Source organism: Melospiza melodia, chromosome 1 (assembly GCF_035770615.1).
Source record: "Melospiza melodia melodia isolate bMelMel2 chromosome 1, bMelMel2.pri, whole genome shotgun sequence".
Classification (NCBI taxonomy): Eukaryota; Metazoa; Chordata; class Aves; order Passeriformes; family Passerellidae; genus Melospiza; species Melospiza melodia.
Genome location: NC_086194.1, coordinates 149,851,441 through 149,871,710, shown reverse-complemented (window position 1 = coordinate 149,871,710; position 20,270 = coordinate 149,851,441). Strand labels below are relative to the sequence as shown.

General features: G+C 44.1%; 1 protein-coding gene and 1 long non-coding RNA gene across 3 annotated transcripts; one reads left to right on the top strand and one right to left on the bottom strand.

Annotated features, from left to right (window-relative positions):
• Positions 1–3,088: 3,088 nt before the first annotated feature.
• Positions 3,089–10,574, bottom strand: ZNF706 (zinc finger protein 706). Of its 2 annotated transcripts, none has more exons than XM_063171617.1 (4): positions 10,467–10,574; positions 7,441–7,577; positions 6,146–6,242; positions 3,089–5,527 (listed from the first exon to the last, which is right to left on the bottom strand). In XM_063171617.1, the coding sequence occupies exons 2-3, from the start codon at positions 7,573–7,575 to the stop codon at positions 6,147–6,149; spliced, it is 231 nt and encodes a 76-aa protein (XP_063027687.1). In that variant the 5' UTR covers positions 7,576–7,577; positions 10,467–10,574; the 3' UTR covers positions 3,089–5,527; position 6,146. The 2 variants fall into 2 exon arrangements, with proteins under 2 accessions (XP_063027687.1, XP_063027681.1); XM_063171611.1 differs by having other exon boundaries at positions 6,135–6,242; positions 10,467–10,573.
• Positions 9,860–17,572, top strand: LOC134426545 (uncharacterized). Its single transcript, XR_010029999.1, has 2 exons — positions 9,860–10,031; positions 15,429–17,572. It is a non-coding gene; the product is annotated as an uncharacterized LOC134426545 (long non-coding RNA).
• Positions 17,573–20,270: the final 2,698 nt, after the last annotated feature.

The following is a 20,270-nucleotide window of genomic DNA, read 5'->3' as shown; positions in this document are numbered from 1 at the left end:
TGATAGCTCAACAGTGGGCAAACCATGCAAAAAAAAAATACTTCAAAGAGTTCACCACAGTGGTTGCAAATATAGGAGTGTGGATCCTGAGAGACAGACAAATGACTGGGGTTTAGAAAACTCCAAAGTCAATACAGTAACACCTTCATTTTCAGAGTCCAAAAACACAGCTGAGATTCTAAAAGGCAGATACAAAGACTACAAATATCTAAGGAAAGATAAAGTTAAGTATAGGTCAATTATCTGATGAAGAAGGAAAGAAAATGAAAGATTTACAAGTAAGTAATCAACAGCATTTTTGACTTCACTCAAAAGTTAATAAACCATGTTAAGAAATTGAAAGAGTAAGCTAAAGTAGTCAGAGGACTTTGATGGAATTCAAGTTGACAACAGCTAATAACTCTTATCCTAGGATGCTCCAGCAATCAGCTGTGTCACTAGGGACCATGAGTGTTGCTCTCTGAGAACTCACAAGAGCACAGGGAAGAACTCAAGAGAGTAGTGGGACAAGCAAAAGTAATTTAAAAATAAAGGGACTCTTGTCAGTCAACCTAAACCTGGGAAAGAGCTAGGATAATTTTTATAGAATTCCCTTTGTAAATGCATGTGAAGAAGTAACCAAGCAACAGCCAGACAATATGGCACAGGAACAAACTGTGCCATACCTCACCACCTCTCATTTCTTTGTGAAAACTGTCCTGGTGGCCACAGGCACACAAGATCCTCCACATCTCCCTGTTGTTATAAATGCCTTTGACATTGTCAGTCTGCAAAGTCCTCGCAGATACAGGGCTCCAGTCCATCCTGACCACAAAGAGAATCACAGCAGTACAAAGTGCTCTCAAGAATTACCAAAGGCTTACTGGAGTCTAGCAAGATACTCAAGTGAGGTCCTGCAAGGCTTTGCTAATGTAACCCATCAATGTGTTCATGAACAATACAGACTAGAGAGTAAAAGAGGATCTGCAATATCCTCCATGACACCACACCTGGATGAACTTGGTAAACAGTTTTAAACCTGAGAGACAGGTATGTGGACACTAAATAGAGGTACAAAGTGGAAATTATTAGTGGCACCAAAATGAATCTGTGATGATGTTGCAAAAAGCCTAATATAATTCCAGTGCATGCAAGTGCCAGACCTTAGTTGTTCCAGCTACTCTGCACTAGCCTCAGCCAGCACTTTGGGTCATATCTTGGACCATATGATTCAAGAGCACAAACTGTAGAGGATCCAGAGCATCAACAATTGCCAGACTTAGAAACTGTGACCTATGAAGAGTGATTCAATTAACTGGGTTTACTCTGAAGACAAGGAGAACACAGTAGCAATGTTCAAATAAAGGCACTATTCATCACATCTACTGCCAATAAGAACAGTAAGCAATTGACTTCACTGGCAGGGATAAACTCTTGCTGTGACAACTGTCCACTTCAGCACTGGTTACAGCAGTGATACATGCTGCTTCCAAGGTCTGGGATTGTGGGATCCCTTTCACTGGAAGCTTTTAAGGGTTAGAGGAACATTTTGTGGTTTGTCCGGGCAGATTTTACCCAATCTCAGAGTAGGGAGATGGACTAGATATATTCCCGAGATTTCCCTTAATCCATAGTCCTCTGAGAGAGCTCCAGCTTTCAGCTACACTTTGCACACTGATTGTCACAGCTACAAAGAAGGAACACAAAAATCTGTGTGCCGTGCCATCAAAGTGCTGTATGGACCTTGGCTTCATATATCTAATGGACAGTAGTTCTCAGAGGAAAGCTGTGTCATATTTCCTATAAAAGCTGAGACATAGCTTGAACTGTTAGATAACTATGTTGGGACAACTACAGATTTCTCCTTTCCCAGGAACTCCAGCGTGAAATGCTACATAAGAGAATTATAAAACATACATATAACCCAATCTACTTTTCTTTAAAAGCTCCCAAGATAACTCCTTCAGTGAGCTTCTGTTGTGCCTTATCTATACAAAACCTATAACACAATAGACAATGTATTAAAATATTTCAAAATAGTTTTAAAAACATACCAGACAGCACTTGACACTCTTCCACTGTCTGGACTAGAGCAAAATCACACTGAATAGCAGTGCAAAGTGAGATCTGGAGCTGAATTCAAAGTTGACTCCAAAAGCTGTAAGGTTCTAAACAGGCAAATCAAAGGCCCCCAAGTTACACACAGCAGAAAGTGGCTGGGTAGACAGAAACACAAACTGATCTTTACTTTGCTTATGGCTTCTACAGGATTAACCAAAATTACTTGTCAGACCCTGGAAGATCCCACTTCTAGTAAAGCCCAGTAATTCACAATTTTTTTTTGTAAAAATGGGAAAACCTATCAGTACCTGATGATAAGACATTCTACCTATTAGAAAAGAAATCAGTATAGTTTATAGAAATGCCACAAATTCCTTCGTTGCTATGTGGTCTGCAAACAGCCCGTGGTCAGCAGCTTTACTTACTTGAGCAGAAGTGTTTTCAGCAAATAACCACAGGGGATGGTGTCTAGGGATGTTTCAAGAGCACTGCATAAACTGCTCTCCTAAGGCTACATGGCAACTGTCTGCAACTTCTATCTTGGATTTTTCACACAGCTTTTTGACAGTGAGAAACTAGAAGCCCTGAGATAGGTGAAAGCAGAGGCACAGAAATAAGCCAGAGTAACAAAAATCGAAAAACTGTTCTTGATTACTCAGTAGTCCCCATGATGATGGCCTCATCATAACCATACCTGCTAACTTTTTACTCTCTGAGATTTTTTTTCAGAATATTTTAAGCCTAATTTAAAATGCAATTTAAATGCTGCTTAAAGAGATTCCCAGAAGATGAAGGCTTCTGAAAATCCAAAACCCCTCTTAAAGTTGCTCCACAAGTATCCATGACAGCTGATGTCCACACTGACACAGTAAGAGTCCTTCACCTGAATGCTGACCCCGCACAGAAATTAATCTTTCTCAAGGGAATACAGGAAACATTCCATGTCTATTTTTCTTTCTTACACTGTTAGATAGTTTCAAGTTACATGGCTGTCACAGCTAGGAAATTAATTTTCTAGGTGCAGCAAAAGCAGGCAGGAAATATGACATTTTATGGTTTATATTTTTAATTCTCTTTAATCAGACACATTACAATGCACAACTGTGTCTTTAGGCAGGTACTAGGGTGCGCTGTCTCTCAGATCAGGAAGAGATGATGCAGAACTAGTCCTTCCTCTGATCTTTTAGGTACAATGAGTATTGCAGGTACTCTGACTGAGGGCTATTGCCACATTTAGTACAGCCTTTTTAACAATTCAGTCACAGCTTTCAATTACTTCTATAATTAAGATGACAGTTATTGCAGCTTACTGAACTGACAGTTATTACAGATCTTACTGAACTGAGGATCACCCTTGGTTTCCAACATGTAAACCCCATCATTTCAGAGGGCATTTTCAACTTGAGCATCATAGGAGATTTGAAAATACAATTCTAACTGAAGGTAACCATCCCACTAATGATGCAGCTTTCCAGCTCTTCAGTGCTCATTAACAGAGATTGTTTATGAAATAAGTCTTTTATTTAATGCTACACAATCTGAACTGAAGGAATAGAACATTTACTTCACCTCAGGCCCAAGCTTTAGAGATGCATCCCCAAACATTTTCCAGAGTAAAACCATTTTCTCCAATACCAATCAGTGCAAGAAACATCTTTTCCATTTCTACCCAGCGTATTTTTAGACAAACTACAGCATTAGAACATTGAAGTACCTCTCCCCCATACAGCACATAGGTTGAAAGCAGATTTCTTGCCTTGTGGAGCCAGTTTGTCAGGATGTATGTATTAATAACATTAAAGAAAAATAAATGAATTGTTACATTCTGATGTCAGGTGTACAAGTGCAGTAGTGGATTACGCTGAGGAGAGTAACATTATCTATAAAAGTTAAGTGGTATACAGGTTATCCCAGAGTGACTATAATACAGAGAAACTTTATGCCAAAGTAAGTATTTACAGAGATACTGTCACAGCAAAGAGGACAGGAAGCTAGTCTCACAGAAGTAGTTCAATAAAGAGAAAATGAGTGGACAAAGGTTTTGACTTTATATAATAAAATACCAAGTGCATTCTTTTAAGTGAATGAGTCTTTGAGACTATGGTCCTAGATTTTAGGAAGCCATTTGAAGGTCAGATGTATAGTCCTGCTGCATAGTAAGGGTTACTTGGACTGCTGGAATTTTTACATCCATTGTTAACTCTGCACATCACAGCAATTCTAGTACTGCTTCTAACTGCAGAGTAAAAACCAAAGCTCTTAAGCCCCCTCCAAAATGCCTAAGATGGGATTTTGTATAGTAGACCTTCCAGCACAATTCGGATGTTTCTCCACTACTTTTGTGCTGTACATCTGGGATTAGAACACAGCCCAGAACACTTTAGTGGTAATTATGTTTATCTGCTCAAATGGTCTTGGCCAGAGTTATTATCCAGCTTTTTCTTGTCATTGCAACTTTAATCACATCCGATTTCTTTAAGTAGCCATATTATTTTAGTTACTTTGGCTCTTTTCCAACAGGTTTATTTTAAGCTGGTTGTGAAGGAAGGTTATTAATGGCTGGCTATTTTACATATTCCTTCAAGAGAGAAATAACCAGACACATTTGAGGGGGAACATGTGTGGTTGACTGCTCAAAATATCACTAAAAATATTTTAAAATCCAGTTTTGAACTAAGAGCAGAGTTGCTTTAACCTGTTATTTGGCAAGCATTTTTCAATCCTGCCACCTCTCAAGCTTCCTCAGCCATCTACCTAAATAGAAAGGATAACAAGCATAACCAGAGTTCCTCCAGTGCATGACTTCAAGGAACATGATCCCTCACAGTAAAGGAATCCCATTTGAAATGGCTTGCAGTATTCAAGACTCCAGTACACAGGACAAAAACTAGAAGGAAGTCTCATGATTCTCATGCAGCTGCTCAGGGGTGTGCTGAACCTTGAGCTGTCAGCTTGACCACTAGTGTCTGGGCTCAAGCAGGCAGCACACCAGACAGTAAATCTGAGCAGCTTCCCTCTCCACTTTAAGACTAATTTACTGTAATGTACATTACTTGCAGTGGAATGATACTGCTCATGTTTTGGCAGGATGGGGAAAATTCCACTTTTGTATTTTTTATTATTTTATAAGGCAGATAATGCAGAAAGGTGAAACAGAATTTCTACAAGGAGTTAATCTGTGATATTGTAAAATCAAAGTACTACTTTATTAAGTGAGTTATTTTACACAATATGAACATCAATATAATTACAATTGTAAAAAATTTTTTATAACAAGTATGGACTGATTTTTTAGGATTTCCAAATAGGGCACAACTGTACATTTACACAGAATTGTCTTTGCATGAAGCCCAAGAGGGAACAGCATAAAAATATGAATGTTTCTGTAGCCCCTTCATTTTTGCTGATCAACAGTTTTAGAAAAGCAGCTGCAGGTTTGTTATGTAAGGTCTGACAGTAGAGGAGTCAATAGGTGTCATGACTTCACCTATAAAAAACAAGAACAACTCGGTTAAGCTGAACCATTACAGTGCTTATCTCTGATGAATGAAATACCATACTACTGCTTTTTATCTTATTTCAGCCTTTTATTATAACCACTTTCAGTCACAGTCTAACAACTGCCTACTGGGAAATCTCTTCTACAGTCAACACAGAAATTCAGATTTTTCTGCATTCACTTGCATAGCTTCAGGAACAAAAAGGCTCAACTGTTGGAAATATACTAAACCACTGTTTACATTACATGTTTTATAGTAACAGACCAATTTTTACTTCTGTATTTTGCTCAAAGCAAAACTAACATTTCAAAGCAAGAACTAAATAACGAAGTATTCCTAAGAATGACCATTTGAAATAACATTAATCCCTTTTAAAACCTCTGGGCACAGTGAAATGCCACGGCCATTTCACACATGTAAGAACTAGCTTGCTTCTTTCTTCTCTTTTTAACAGTTCAGGGGTATAACTACAACCTACAGTAGTTTTCATATTAAAAGATCTGAAGCAAGTTTAAAGTCACAGTTGTTGGTGGTAAAAAAACCAATTTGTATTACATCTTTCTCAGACAATCAATTAAAAATTAAGGTAATGACCTGTAGACAACCTTATGCCTGAACATCAGCCAATTCTGGAGGAAGTGGAGTCTTAGGATGCTTGCTTTCAAAGTGCTGTTTGAAGGTCTTGGGATCCGGCATTTGAGTCTGATTAAAGAGAGACATTAAACTTTATGCACAGTACAAGAGTTAAATAACACTACAAAACCTAATCCCCACTATATTTTATTTTCTTTCCCCAGAAGCCAACTCCCTCCTTGATGACACTGTTATAGTGACAGAAGCACCACTAATTTAGCTGCAGGGTAGGATGGAGTATTTAACTACCTATTTTCAGAGGTGCTTTTAAGCACCACAATCACACTTGCTTTGGCACGGTCATCAGTGGTGTTATTCTGGCTAGGTATCTTCCTGCACTTCCTGCACTTCACAGGCTGGCCTAGTGGAAAACCTCCCTCCTCACCATTTTCTTTTTCAATGCCTTAAAGATAAACATTTATCCTTTACACAAGCAAATCTTTATGAAAGCCATTTCTTTAGTTTACCAATAGGCCAAGAAGTTACATGGCATGAACTGAGTGTCTACTTGGCACAAGCAATCTCAGACTTTTGCTATGACACAGCTGCAGACATCGACTGCCCAAAGTGATTGGTACTACAGCCTGATTTCACAACAAGAGGAGCTGGTTACAAGTACTTAAGTAAGCAATCCTCAATTTGGAATCCTATTTAAGACATTTGAAGTGGCAGATCTATTCTGAGACTGACTATTGAAGTGAAAATGGCAAGTTCATCCTTCAGCTCCAAAAGAAGCATTTAGGAAAATCAGCCAGAAGGAAAAGAATAATCTGATTAGTACTCAAATTTCTTTATTCTTGTCAAATAAGTTGTTCTAGCAAAAGTTACTGTGTATCAAGCTTACATTAAAGCTTTTGGCACCACCTCTTCTCCTTTCTAGAGCAACATCCATTACCACTGATTCCAAGACAGGCCAATTCCATCACAAAGAAAATATGTTTCCACATAGAGACTAAACAAGAATTGACTGCACACTTTTTACATGTTCTATCTCATACTAAGAACACATGCAGACCACTGTAATACAAAAGGCAAAATAACCACCCAAACCAGACCTGAACACAACCTCTCAGATTTTCTATCTCAATTACCAGTACGGCTCAGTAATCTGTAAGCAAGTCACGCAACAGATGCAAACTCTTCTTACAGCAACAGGCTAGACAACCACTTAAGTATTTTAGTTTCTGCTATAAAATCTAAAAATCCTGTTCTAGGCAGGAAGACAGACCTCTCCCTACAAGACTATTTTGACTTCAGTTCCTCTTACCCTACAGACAGTGCAGGTATATATCAAGGCAGCCTTGGCTGCAGCCTTCTGATCATGTCCTTGTTTCTTTTTTTGCTCAGCTTGCTTTTTGGCATTTTTCTGCTGCGACTGAATCTTCTGCTGTCCACGAGCCATATCTACAAACAAAAAGAAAACATTTAGTCTACAAACATGAGAAACTGCTGCTGCTATCTGACTGAGGAGCTGTAACCATGAGCACAATGCAGTCACCTGCTCTGTCCACAAGGCCTACAACTCCCATAACTCAAACACAACAGACATCTGTTCGACTCTTTGCTATGTAAAGCCTGTGGGTTCAGTATCACTCTTAAAATAAACACCAGAATTATTAGGCCATTCTAAGGTGTCTTCCTCTACTAAGATTCAAGCTCTACTTTTGAAAAGTGTTTTCAATAGTCAGAATAATGAAAAGTTTCCTTTACAGTTAATAAAACCTTATTCTTTTTTTCAAAAGGTACTGAAAAATTCAAGGGTTTTGTTGTTTGTGGTTTATTAAGAGTCAACCTTCTCCTCTGGAACTTGAAACAAGTTCAAGAAAGGCAAATCAAAGTATTACCCAATATGTGTTATTGTCTTCTGCTTTAGGTGCTTGTGAGCTGCTTTAAAGTTGGGAACTCCAAGAACAATAGGTCACTCCTCTTTATTTTTACAGGTGATTTTTACAGGTGGCTATTGTATTTTTATTTTCAGCCACATTTATGTGCATACAATTTCTTGAAAAAAAAAAGACTGCCCCCATCAGAAGCCATCACTGCATCTAACACAGGAGCACAAAGGAAGTAAATGCTACTGCCATATGCCACTACAAGGTCCACCAGAAGACAAAATGAAACAAAAGTGTCACAATTCAGGGAGCATCAAGACATCACATTCCACAGCAGCACGCTCCACCTGCACACAGCCACCAGGACACCCAGTTCAGTCCTTACCCCACCCCCAGAGCAGACACCAGAGAGGCTTTGGGCACACCAAGAGAACAGGACTCAGCACGTGGTTCTATAACCCAGCAGCCCAATTTCTGCTATTGTGTCTCTCCCAGTCCACGCACGGTTCAGAAGCACAGCCCTGCCACCCAAGCCCACTGTTCTCAGGACAAGCAGTAAATCCTGTGTTCCCAGGAGGGCAGCAGCTGCTTGGCCCCTGCCCCTCTGGGTGACCTGGGCACTTGCCCCAGGTTTGGTACCTGCGGGACAGACACACTCATGGCTGCACCACGCCTGTCACACAGTCCCTCCCATCAGCACAGTGGCCTCCCAGTGTGAGAGAAAATCCTACCCAAACAGTGACTGACCTCGAGTAAATACATATGGAAAGCCCTTGAAAACCATTACAAAAATTAAGTTTCTATGAAACATCAACAACATGTGAAAACTCACTAGTATTGTGGGAAATCTTTGGACATGTGCCTAACATGTCCAAAACAGTGGCCCTGAGACCCAGAACAGCTCTTGTGGATTGAGAGACACCTCTGAGGCTGCAGCCTGGCTCTTTCATGGCATCCAACACCACCATGCAACCCTCTGCAGAAGTATCAAACCACATCTTCAGTGTTCCCTCCTCTTCCCCCACCAGTTTCTCTAAAAGAAAACTCACAAGTCCGTACAGCTAATAAAATGGAACACAACAACAATTCCATTAACGAGCAGATAGAAATACATGTGGGTCCAACAGTTTCCATAAGGTACAACAGTCAATGTCAGTATGACTAAAAGTGCCAGTCTACATTCCACTGGATGCTACAGCTACTTCAGAACACCCCAGCCAGGGCCTCATGCTGTTTATATACAGCATGGCTCCATCAGACCACTGGATTCCCACTTTAAATTTAAAAAAGAAGAAGATATATTGCCAATAGCTTTGCATACAGAAGAAGGAACAGTAGGTTTTATTTCACTTCTATTTTATCAGCATTACAGCAATCGTCCAGGAGTCAGACGGCTCCTGACATAAAATACTCAGATGTAACAAAAAAGAATTCTTTTCACAAAGTGTTTGCATATTACTTTGTATTTTAGTCTTTGATAAGTACTACATTACAACAGCCAACCACACTGAGCTTTCACGTACTTGGCAACTGCTGGTTTTAGTTAAGTCACAGACAAGAAAACACGACTACAAACATTTGCTCAAAAATATCAACCACCACACAAAGTCCAAAACCAAAAATCCGAGAGTTTAAATACTGCAAGTTACATTAATGCAGTTGAAACAGAGAAAAGTAAGGTTTAGACTACTATTATTCTAAGAAAGTGACAAAAGGTATAATCCCAAAGCTGGTTTGAAAGAATGATGAGTTCATCTACAAAGCCAAATCACTAATTTCAGTTGCACAACGCAGGTAAGTGTTGTTTCCCTATCAGGCACGCCCTCACAGAGTCCAGCAGATCAGCCGGCCGTCTCCAAATAAAGAACGCGCGAGCACGTAGGAAACAGAACCCATGGAAAAAATCTGCTGCCAAATCCTAACAGGATTTTTTGCTGCCAAATCACAGCAGCAGCAGCACGGGCACCGTCGGGAAGCGAGGCTGAAACCCGCAGCACAGCCATACCTCACACGGGGTCATTCCCTTGTAAGTCACCAGAATTCGAGCGGAGTTTCAAGTCCTAGAGCTGGGCACCGGCAGCTGTGTGCGCTGTCAGTGCCAGAGCACACGGACGGCAGCGCGGGCACCGCGGCCTCCCCGGCCCGGAGCGAGGGCTCGGGCGGCCGCTCCGCCGGGGACGCCCCAGCCGGGCCCGGCCCGCGGCGCGCAGGGACCGGGGGCGGCCGCGGGCCTCGGGCGGGCCCGGCGGGGCAGGGGCGGCCGCAGCCCCACCACGTGCCCCGCGGGAGGGAAGGGACCACGGAAGGACAGACGGACGGAGGCCGCAGCCGGGAGCGGCGGCCCGCGAGTGGCGCGCAGGCCGGGCCGCGCCGTCTCCCTTCCCCTGGGCCTGGCCTGCTCCCCTTCCCCCGCCCCGCCCCACCCCGCTGCCCTGGGCTCCGCTCCCGCGGCGCTGCTCACCCGTGCGGGATGCGGGCTGGGCGGCCCTGCCGAGCGCTGTGGAGGCTCCGCGCGGCCCCGCCGCCGCCGCTGCTCGGGAGGAGAACGAGGAGGAGGAGGAGGGAGCGGGGCCGGCAGTGCGCGCGCGCCGGACCCGCCCCCGCGCCCGCGCGCCCCGGGCGGCGCTGGCCAATGGCGGCGCGCGGCCGTTACATAACGCCGGCGTGGGGGGCGGCGGGAGCCAGGGGTGCGGGGCCGCGGGTTCGCGTCCCGGCGGCGGAGCGCCCTGCGGGGTTCCACCGCGAGCGGCCGGACCGGGTGGCTGAGGCCGCCAAGCCCCGCTTTGGGACCCTCGGGAGCGCTGCTGCGGGCAGGGGCGGGGTCCGGTCCTGGGGCACACCGGGATCAGCCAGCACAGGCAGCCTCGCCCCGCCCGGTTCCCGGGAGCGCGGCCCGGTGGCGGTGCCGCAGCCCCGGCGGATGCGCAGCGCTGCCCTCGGGCCCGCTCCCAGCCGCATTCCTGTGCGCTTGGCGTACGGGCGCGGCCCGGAATAGCGCTGCTCCCGCTCCTGCTCGCCGGGATCCCGAGAAATGGCTCGGAGAGGCTCTCGGGAGGCCCTGGAGAGGAGGGGATCCTGATCTGGCTGCCCTTCACACAGGGGGCCCCCGTGTAGGCTGGAAGGGTTAAGTAAAGTAGAAAGAAACAGCCTCCGATGAGAAGAATTTTATTCAAATTTAAAGTGCAGTAGATGTGGTTTGGACACGTTTTGCAAGGATATAGAGGAAGTTTACAGGCTGTAGCCACTGCACAAGTGATTTGAGTTACTGACTTGCATGAATACAGATGTAGGCAGGCCCTGTAAGGAGGCATAAGTGAGCTCTTTATCTTCTATGGACCTCTTTGTTGCATTCAGCCTTAGGGTGGCTGAATCTTTGTGCCTGCTCAGATTATGCACCTGTTAGGAAAAGGTGAAATGCTGGCAGCATCTCTGCTTAGAGGTGACATTCTGCCACTCTCTGCGTAATTGTTGTAGCTTCCAAACCTGGCATCTTGATCACTTCTGCGTCCAGGGCAAAACAGCAAACATAATATACCTACCAGAGGAACTATAAGGTGTTAGCTTGATTTTTTGCAGAGCTTAGGCTGAATGATTGAATTGTTCTGATCCAAGAGAGGAAAATGCAACAACGACAACAAAATCTGTAAAGAAGTACAGTGAAGGCTTTAGGCCATTCTTGTGAGTCTTGCCTAGAGCATGTTAGCAGTTATGAGGGAGCTGTATAGTAGATTTCTGATATGTAAGTCACTGGAAGTTGGTCCAGATGTCACAACATCTAAGATAGTCAAACATAAGCCTGTGATGAAAAATGAATTTCCTAACATTCTGATTTTAAAAAATCTTCCTAATATTCCTCTGTGCAACTATGTCTTCCATATTAAACTGATAGCGCTGTAATTGATCTGCATTAAAATGATCTTGTCACTGGCTTCTGAGCTTTATGGAAATAGGCAACTATAAAAAAAAACACTCAAAGTGCATATGTCCATGGGCTTGTGGGGTGTTGTGGAGAGGGAGGCTTTTTGTGTCCTGGGCTTGCAAGCAGGTGGCTTTCAGAATGAAGTTTTGCTTTCATCAGGCAGAGATTGGCAAGTGAAAAAGTAGCTTCTGTCCTGGCTGATGCTATTTTTAAGGACTGCTGGCCTTATATGTGAAACTGGAGAGGGTTTTTCAAGGGTCATGTTCCCATACTATGGTGTTGCTGTAGATCTGGCTAGACAAGAATTTCAAATAAAGTGGCTCTCCCAAGCACATGCTGAGCTCTGGCTAGTCTTGGAAGCTTTTTATGCTTTTAGAAGAACGAGGGATAGATCTTGCAGGACAGGGGACTGTGGCTGTTTTTCTTTCTGCTCTGTCTTCTATCCCTTTGTGCTTTAGATCCTGGTCACAGCATTGGTCTCTGTGTGCCCAAATCATGGCTTTGCAATTGAGATCATTCCAAAGAGACTGTTAGGGAAAAAAAAAATTAAACACCACAGTGAAAGAAGAATATAAGCGCCCATAGCTGAGATTTCTTCTACTAAGATAATAAGGAAAACTTCCCATTCCCTGTAGACAATTTTTTAAAATTGATTCACTGCATGAAGCTTATTTGTCACACCAAAGGGGTATTTCCATGCCTCTGTGCAGGTTAGCAGAGACGTGGGGTAGATGTGATGAGCTCTTAGAGAGGCAGGGCGGGCCCGTGCACTCTGTGCTTTGCGTAGCTCTGACGAAATGAACCTGTGGTAATTACAGTTTATCCGGCTTGTGGACTTCCTCTCCTCTGTGTTGCTCCCGCATGAGGTGAAACAAGCCAGAGTGTATGAACAAAAGCATAAATAGAAGTTAAAATGTAAAATAAGTGGAAACATTAGACTGAAATGTTGCATCTTAAAATTACTATAAATACACTGCAGCACTTTTCTGTGTACTTCTTGTTTAACTGTTGTTTTCTAACTTAAAAACATCTCCCAAACCCCACAGATATTACCAAATACTCTGCATTAAAATAGAGTGAAAACCAAGAACATCTCTTGGTAGTTAAGCGTAGACAAAATGCAAGGCGTTTATTACCCCAAGCCAAGCTTAACAAAATTACAATTCACTGAAATCTGTAGAAGCACCGTATGCATAGAAAACACAGCTCCACAAGGATAAGGCATTTTAGCACCTATGTAGCCCCTAAAAATAGTCCAAATTTAAAAAAAGAAAGACATTGTCTTCTCACGATGAGGCAATTGATGAGAAGCAAGACTTCAGTTTAAGCCCAAGCTTGAACGTGGTGATCAAATAAACCCCAAAATGATGGTCTACTGAGAAGGGAAGCAGCAGCAAAGGAAACTGGAAGGAGCAGTGCTGTGAGGCAGACTTGTTTCTTAGTTTCTTGGGGGTTTTTTTAGCAGTCATGATTGTTTGTTATTCTCATGCTTACTTCTTATGCCCTTGGATTCCACCCCACCTCATCATTTCCTGTGCCTGCAGAGAGGTGCAATTTCTGCCATTAGGTCAAAATACCTGTTCTGCTTAATAGCAACTTGTTGGCACTTGGATTTTGTTGCAGGTCAGTTTGAGCTGTCTCGCCCTGGTTTGACTGGTGTCCCCCCCCACAGTTCCTGCTGGGAACCAGGTGGCATTTTGACATGTGTTATTAAACCCATTTTGAAAGCAGTGTCGTGAGGTGCGGGGCAAGTTTGCTCACAACAGCATGGGTGGGGCTGCATCTCCCTTCTGAATCAGCCCCTGAGCATCTGCCAGGTCCTCCCACTGCCATTCTCTGCTGCACTTACTGTGGTGTATTTTTCCTGTTCATTTGCTCCTGTGGTCACTATTGACCCTGTGTCACATCAAAGATCATCTCAGCTGGCTAAATGTTGGCTTTAGGGCTGTCTTGGCCCTTGCTTGCAGGGAGGAACATGCTGGTACCCTGTGCCTGCCTATTGAGGGGTTTTATGTGGTGCCCCACCATGACCCCTTGTCATGTCTAAAGAAGTGAAGCAAAGGGAAGGAGATGCCCTGGGCCTGCAAGTGACAGCGATCTGCTCACTAGATTTTGTGGATGCAGACCAATGTTGACACAAACACAGAATAGGGAGAGATTGGCTGTGAACCCAATAGCCTTTGAAAGAATAATCAAGGCTGATGCAATGGTAGATCAGAGTCAGCAGTGCTGAATGAAGGGACAGGATGACATGGATGCGAGCAGAACCCCAGCCAGGCTGTAACCCTGGTAGTTAGTGCTCTTTGATGGAACACATCATGCAGCAGTGCCTATCTAACTTGGGGGCCTCATAAGGTGGTGTTTTGCTCGTTTACCCTTTCTCTGCTTTGTGGACTTTCACTTCCTCCCTCCCCCACACGTTAGCACGCTCTTCTTTTCCCTGTAAAGGCATTTTTCACAGCCACAGCTCCGGCTTTCATACATCCAGTTCACGCCTCCCTGACACAGCATTAACTCCCGTCCCTCTGCTGACCCCGAGTGCTGTGTGCTGCTTCTCCAGAGCCATGGCGTGGGCACCTCATGGGCTTGAACAGCATTGCTCTTGTGGCAAATCCAAAACAAGTGTGAGATCTCAAATCACATGTTTGGCTCACAGATTCAATAGATTCTTAGCACTGCACTGGCATGAGATGATACCAAGTCACAATACATATATACTGCAGGAATAAGTATTTTAAGGCACATGATGGTGTGCCTCTTTTTGCACTCTGCTGTAGAACTAGGTGTTCTGTAATCCACAGGATGCTGATCCACAAGGTCTAAAAATGGAAAACGAAGGTAGGAAAAAAAGGAGAGCAAACAAATTGAGAAGGAAAGCCAAAGATTAAGCTCTATTTTGGAGAGAAGCCAGCACAACAATGCAGCTCCCTTGGCAGGGCATCTCATGCTTGTGGTACCCTTGCAATTCCACACTGGCTTTAAAGAACCAGCCCCATTAGCAGCAATGCAGCATCTTTTCCTGGTTTGCCTGCTGCCTTTCTGAACAGCTGCTTTGTTCCAGGAACACCTGATGGGTGGCATCCTCCAGAACAAGGACAACCTCAGGTGATGTCCACCACATTGCCAGCCTCCCTGTGCTCCTCACGGTACTCCTGGTCCCATCAGTAGACTCCAGAAGCACATAAATAAGACTGACATTATCCTTCCTAGCAGGACAGTGCCTCCTTCTTCTGCACCCCTGGTGAGCTGGCAGTGTACCAGGTGGCCACACATTTGTAAACCATTTCCAAAAGTTGATATAACTCTCACTTCTACCTCGCCTGTACCATGTGTTTAGACTCTAGTGCAGCAAGGCAGCCTGCAGAAATACTTTTGCCACCAAACCTTAAATTAGGATGAACCCAAGGAAGTGTCCCAAAGTCAATGGTATATTTTGGTGGCATAGAGACTACAGCTAACTGTTCTTTCTCTGGGTTTAGTGGTTGTTTTTTTTTCTTCCCATAGTGCCTGACCCTTTCCAGCAAGAATGGACAGAGCTGCTTCAGTGAGCATTCCTTTCCATCGTAAGGGCAAAAAAATGTACAAGGGAGGATGCAATAAGGAGCTGCCCATATCCTCTGAGAGACAAAAATGTGAGGGCTTGAGGAAAAGGCTCCTGAAGAATGACAGATGGAGGCAGTCAGAAGCATGGAGATGCAGTTCCTCAAATGTTTCAAGGCATATGCACCTCCTGGAGAGCATGGGCCAAGATTGCTTTGTGACCTTTTCGTATTTTGCAGCCTCTCTTCTTTTAAATCCATTTTGTTGGAAGTGAGTTTTGCTAAAAACAACAAAGCACAAATGCCTTTCTCAGCATGTCACAATTTTTTGACCAACCCACATAGACAAACTGGAGACCTTGAGAACATACGCTTCCGTTCTGTATAAACAGTTTAAAATAGATTTTAGCTTTGCTCAGCATTACGTACAGTTACTATTTTAAAATGCACTCCAATTAATCATTCCCTTTTTTGCCTCTGCCCTCCATTCATGCTTTTGGATCTCGTATATGTTCAAGTCCTTGTCTTATCATGAAAACAAATACATCTGTACATTTTAAATTAATTCAGAATAACAAGGTTTCCCTCCTCTCCATCAATAAAAATACATAAAGAAAATCCACACACTGTGTCATGTGCATGTTAAAATCTGAAGCAATTGTGATTAAAACTTCTCACAAACATGCAAACATTGGTGACAACTGGCCTCTAGCTTCAAGAAGAGAAATGCATCCCTCAGCCTGTGCTTCTGAATGGCTGCACATCTCAGAGATGCCTCTGTGCTGAGGTGGCTCAAAGTGTTCACTATCTCTGCTTCCTTCTTCAGCCCATCTGCAATGCTCCAGCCTCGTACTGGAAATATTTTGGTAGCTGCTTATTGTTCCTTGAGGAAGGGGCAATTACTTCTCATCCAGAGCCAGCCTCTCCATCTGTTTTTCAGTTATCCATGTGCAGATTTCATTGCCATTCTAGAACTGCTAAGGGCAGGATGGGAAGCTCTTCGTGTTTTCCAAACAGCACGTAAAATCCTGTGGGATAAGGAAGCAAAAGGCCAAAGGTGCGTGTCAGAATTACACATGAGAGAATAAGCACAGAGAGTACACAGGAAAGAGCTCTGCAGCTGTAAGATATTCTTCATGGAAGGGAAGCAGCCTTGGATATTCAGAAGTGCCACACACACTGCTGGTTTTCCCAGGTTAGCAGTGCTGGCTCAGTCCCAGCAGTCTGCCGCTCCAGGAAGAGATCAGTGAGAAACATCTGCTGGATCTCAACTTTCTCCTTTTCAGATGTCCCATTACACTCACTCTGGAATCACTGCATGACTTAAAGGCAGGAATCCAAAGAGTCTGCTGCAAAGTGAGCTGTGGGGATTGCTCTGATTGCCAGTGTTTCCTGCCAGTTGCTGACAGAGCTAGGAACAGAGTAAGGTCTAGCTAACAAACACTGGTGGATAAACAGGACCTGGCAAGAGAAATCAGGGGAATGGTTTGGTTTGCACCAGGCCACTGGATCCCATTTCTTTGTGCAAAACGTCGCACACTGCTGCACTGGAGGAATGTGCCATGGGATGTGGAGCAGAACAGAAAACACATTCCTGGAAGGAGCCAGCAATTCCAAAAGATGGCAACTATGTAGAGGTAAAAGGCTTTACTTATGGAGCAGCAAGACAGAATGTCTGTGCTAATTGACAGAACTTCTGCAGCTCACTTACTGTGGATATACAAAGTTGTGTCTCAGTGGATGCTTGTAAGTGCACTCTTGGGACAGACTACCATGGGATGGAGGAATGGAAAACCTTTTTCCTGCTATATGGCTGGTGTCTCAGCAGCACAGGCAGAGGGCTGGCTGCTCTTTCACTCTGTCCTTTAGCCTGGCTTTTCCTTGGAAACTGTGGGAGAAAACCAAGGAGGAGGAATTAATGCTTCCGTGAAAACACTCAGTGCACATCTCTACTCAGGCAGAATGGCACTTAAAGAAGAGTCCCAAGAGCTGATTGTGAGGTAACATTAAGTACAGACTTTGCACATTAGTATTTCCCAGGCTAGAAAAATGTAAAGCTCTCATTTCTATTACCTGGTTAAAAAAGAAAATAAAAAGGACTAATTTTAATCTGACTGCCGTTTTGCAAACCTAATTTGAAAAACTCTGCTCTTGCAACCTGGCTAAAGAGTTACAAAGAAGTGAAGTGGAAATGCCTGGTGCTGGAGACATGCCTATTTGTCCCAGGGGAAAAGTGTCTTTTACAATGCTTCCACAGGCAGGAAGACGAAGGCCTGATCCTGTCTAAGCATAGGCAGGAGCAGCTTAAATACCTTCAAGCTTCATTCTCTCAATCCCCAAACCAAGACTGCAACCCCCTAACATCCTGAGCCTTCCTACTCCCACATCTCCAGGGTACCCTTCTCCAAACCAGTTGTCCAGGCTTTTCCTGGGACTGTCCCCTATGTCCCAGTATTCATGGTAACAACTCCATCTGTTCAAAGCCCAAACAAAAGGCTGCCTGCACAACATAAGCCTTTGCACACCTCACCTCTTCCCTATTTTAAAATGTGCACCTTTAAGCCAAATAAATTTAGCCTGGAAACAACCTTCCAGGCTTATTCTTTTTATATTTTTCTCTGTTACTATAAAGAGTTCCTTGGTGAGAGAAATCTTTTCCACAAATATTTAAAATCAGCATCAAATCCTTTTTTTTACTTTTCTGTTTGATAAACCAAAGAGCTGAAACTAGTATTGACTAGTACTTTGTTAGAACAGGTCCTCATGGGACTAGCACTACCAAAAAAGACTGGCAGCAAGGATGGCTTCCCCTCAGCAATTATTTTTTGAGACTTTGTACAGTCAGCTCCCAGTCTGTTCCCATGGTTTCCATCAGCCTATAAACAGGACACCTGTGTTTCTCTTTTGACTTCTCATGACTGTGCTGTGGACAACCTGCTCCCCAGGGTGGCCAGGTCCAGGTCTTACTGTCCTGACTGCTTTACTGGGTGCCCTAAGTCCCAAGGGTCTTCCCCAGATCTTTCTCTAGATGTCCCTTCCCATATGCTAGGCAAAGTTTCCACAACCAACACCACAAAGCCTGGCATTCACTAGTTCTTGTGGATGCCCTGACACCACTGTTCATTGGAAGCCTCCACTAGTACCCAGATGCAGCTGTGCCTGTCAAACACACCAGTGGGGGGACTAAGGCTGACACAGCTACTCTGAAGCTTGAATCCCTTTTTCCTCATCACTCTGACCCTGCAGCCCCTTGCCAGCACAGAGCCTTGCTGATGCTCTGCACAGGCACTGCAGCAAAGGCATTGTGGCTGGAAACCTGTGACCACTTCAGCCAACAACCTTCTCAGGGCAAAATACTTGGGTTTTAACAGTTAGGCCAAAGCATGATGGCCAGGAGATATTAAATCAACAGGCATACTTGCATGTTGTCTGTCATCTAACCTTAGTACATCCTGAAGAGTTCTAGGTGGGATTTACTGGAGCAGAAATCATGAATCACCTTGATCACGTGGCAGAAAGCCTGGTTGCTCCTGAGTGCCTGCAGCTCCTCTGCTGCTTGTGAGAGGAGAGACAGTGGTTTACAGCATTAGGGTTACTTGCCCTGTAGTGATGGCACTTCTGTCCAAGTGTCACATGGCCTCTAGGAAGGGTCTCAAGGTCCTGTTACTTAGATTAAGGGGGAAACAGCTGTTCCACTGTGCTGTGACAGAAGGACTGCAGCAGTGACATCCAGCACAATGCCAGTAATCCTCCAAAAGTATCCAATATCCATTCTTCAAAGGAAGGGCTGAGTCCAGACTGGATAAGTCTGATGATAGCAAACGTGTTCCAGCCTGCTGTCCAAGTCTCTTCCACAGACACAGCAGAGTCTGGAGAAGTTAAACCCCAACCCCTTTGGGGTTGCTGCTCTCCAGCAACATCTCCACTGCTGCCCATCAGGCACTGACTTTGAAGGGGGCTCAGAGCAGTTCAGTGGCTCATGTCACAGCAGAGCCTTAGCCAGCCCTGGTGTGCATAAGAACAGAACTAGTATCATGATGGATAATGTCAGGTAAGAATAACATTATTCCTTAACATATAAGGAAAATGGGACTAAGAATTTCTGAACTTTGGTTTGCTTATAAGGCATTCTAAAAGATAATCCTGCATCATACTGTGGGCAGCACTGCTCATAGGCATTGATGTGCACGGGTCCATTAGCATTAAGAGCATGGCAAATGCTCAGTCAACAGATGTACTTGACCTCCTCTCTGGTTCTGCTCTCTGTTAAATCAAGTCTTACATATGATAAATACTGGCAGAAATCCAGCCCACCTCTACTTTTGGTTTGAGTGCTGTTGCCTGTGTTTAATTCTTTCCCGAAGGCCCACAAGTGAATTTCAAAGAGGTGGAGTTGTTCATTTGCAGCTTGCACATTGTGTGAGAATGTGGTACCCAGCCCTGAGCTCCTCCTCTGCAGGACATGTTGTAGTTCTCAATGGCTGATCACTGTGTTTTTCTGCCAATTCCTCTTCATGGTCTGCTAGCCGCAGTTTTGGAGATCAGAATTGCTCCTTGGCATGTATTCAAGCTATAGAGTCCAATTTACTTCTAGCACAACATCCATTGCTTCTGCAGTATGTTGACCCAGTCCATGCAAGCTCACTGACTCAGAAGTAGCTCTCATTACTTTTCTGTTGCCAACAGACTTAATCAGCAATTACGATGATGATGACATTTTTAAGGGATTTCTCTTAATGAGGAGTATAGCGCCCTGCAATCAGTCCCCAGCAGTCTCTCTTCTAAGGGGGAGCCTTTACAAGCACAG

Excerpts from the sequence above, each read along its gene's own strand:
- ZNF706 (XM_063171617.1), bottom strand. The coding sequence starts at position 7,575 with ATGGCTCGTGGACAGCAGAAGATTCAGTCGCAGCAGAAAAATGCCAAA. Across the intron at positions 6,243-7,440 it reads ATACCTGCACTGTCTGTAGG|ACTCAAATGCCGGATCCCAA; the intron begins GTAAGAGGAACT and ends CTCTTTAATCAG.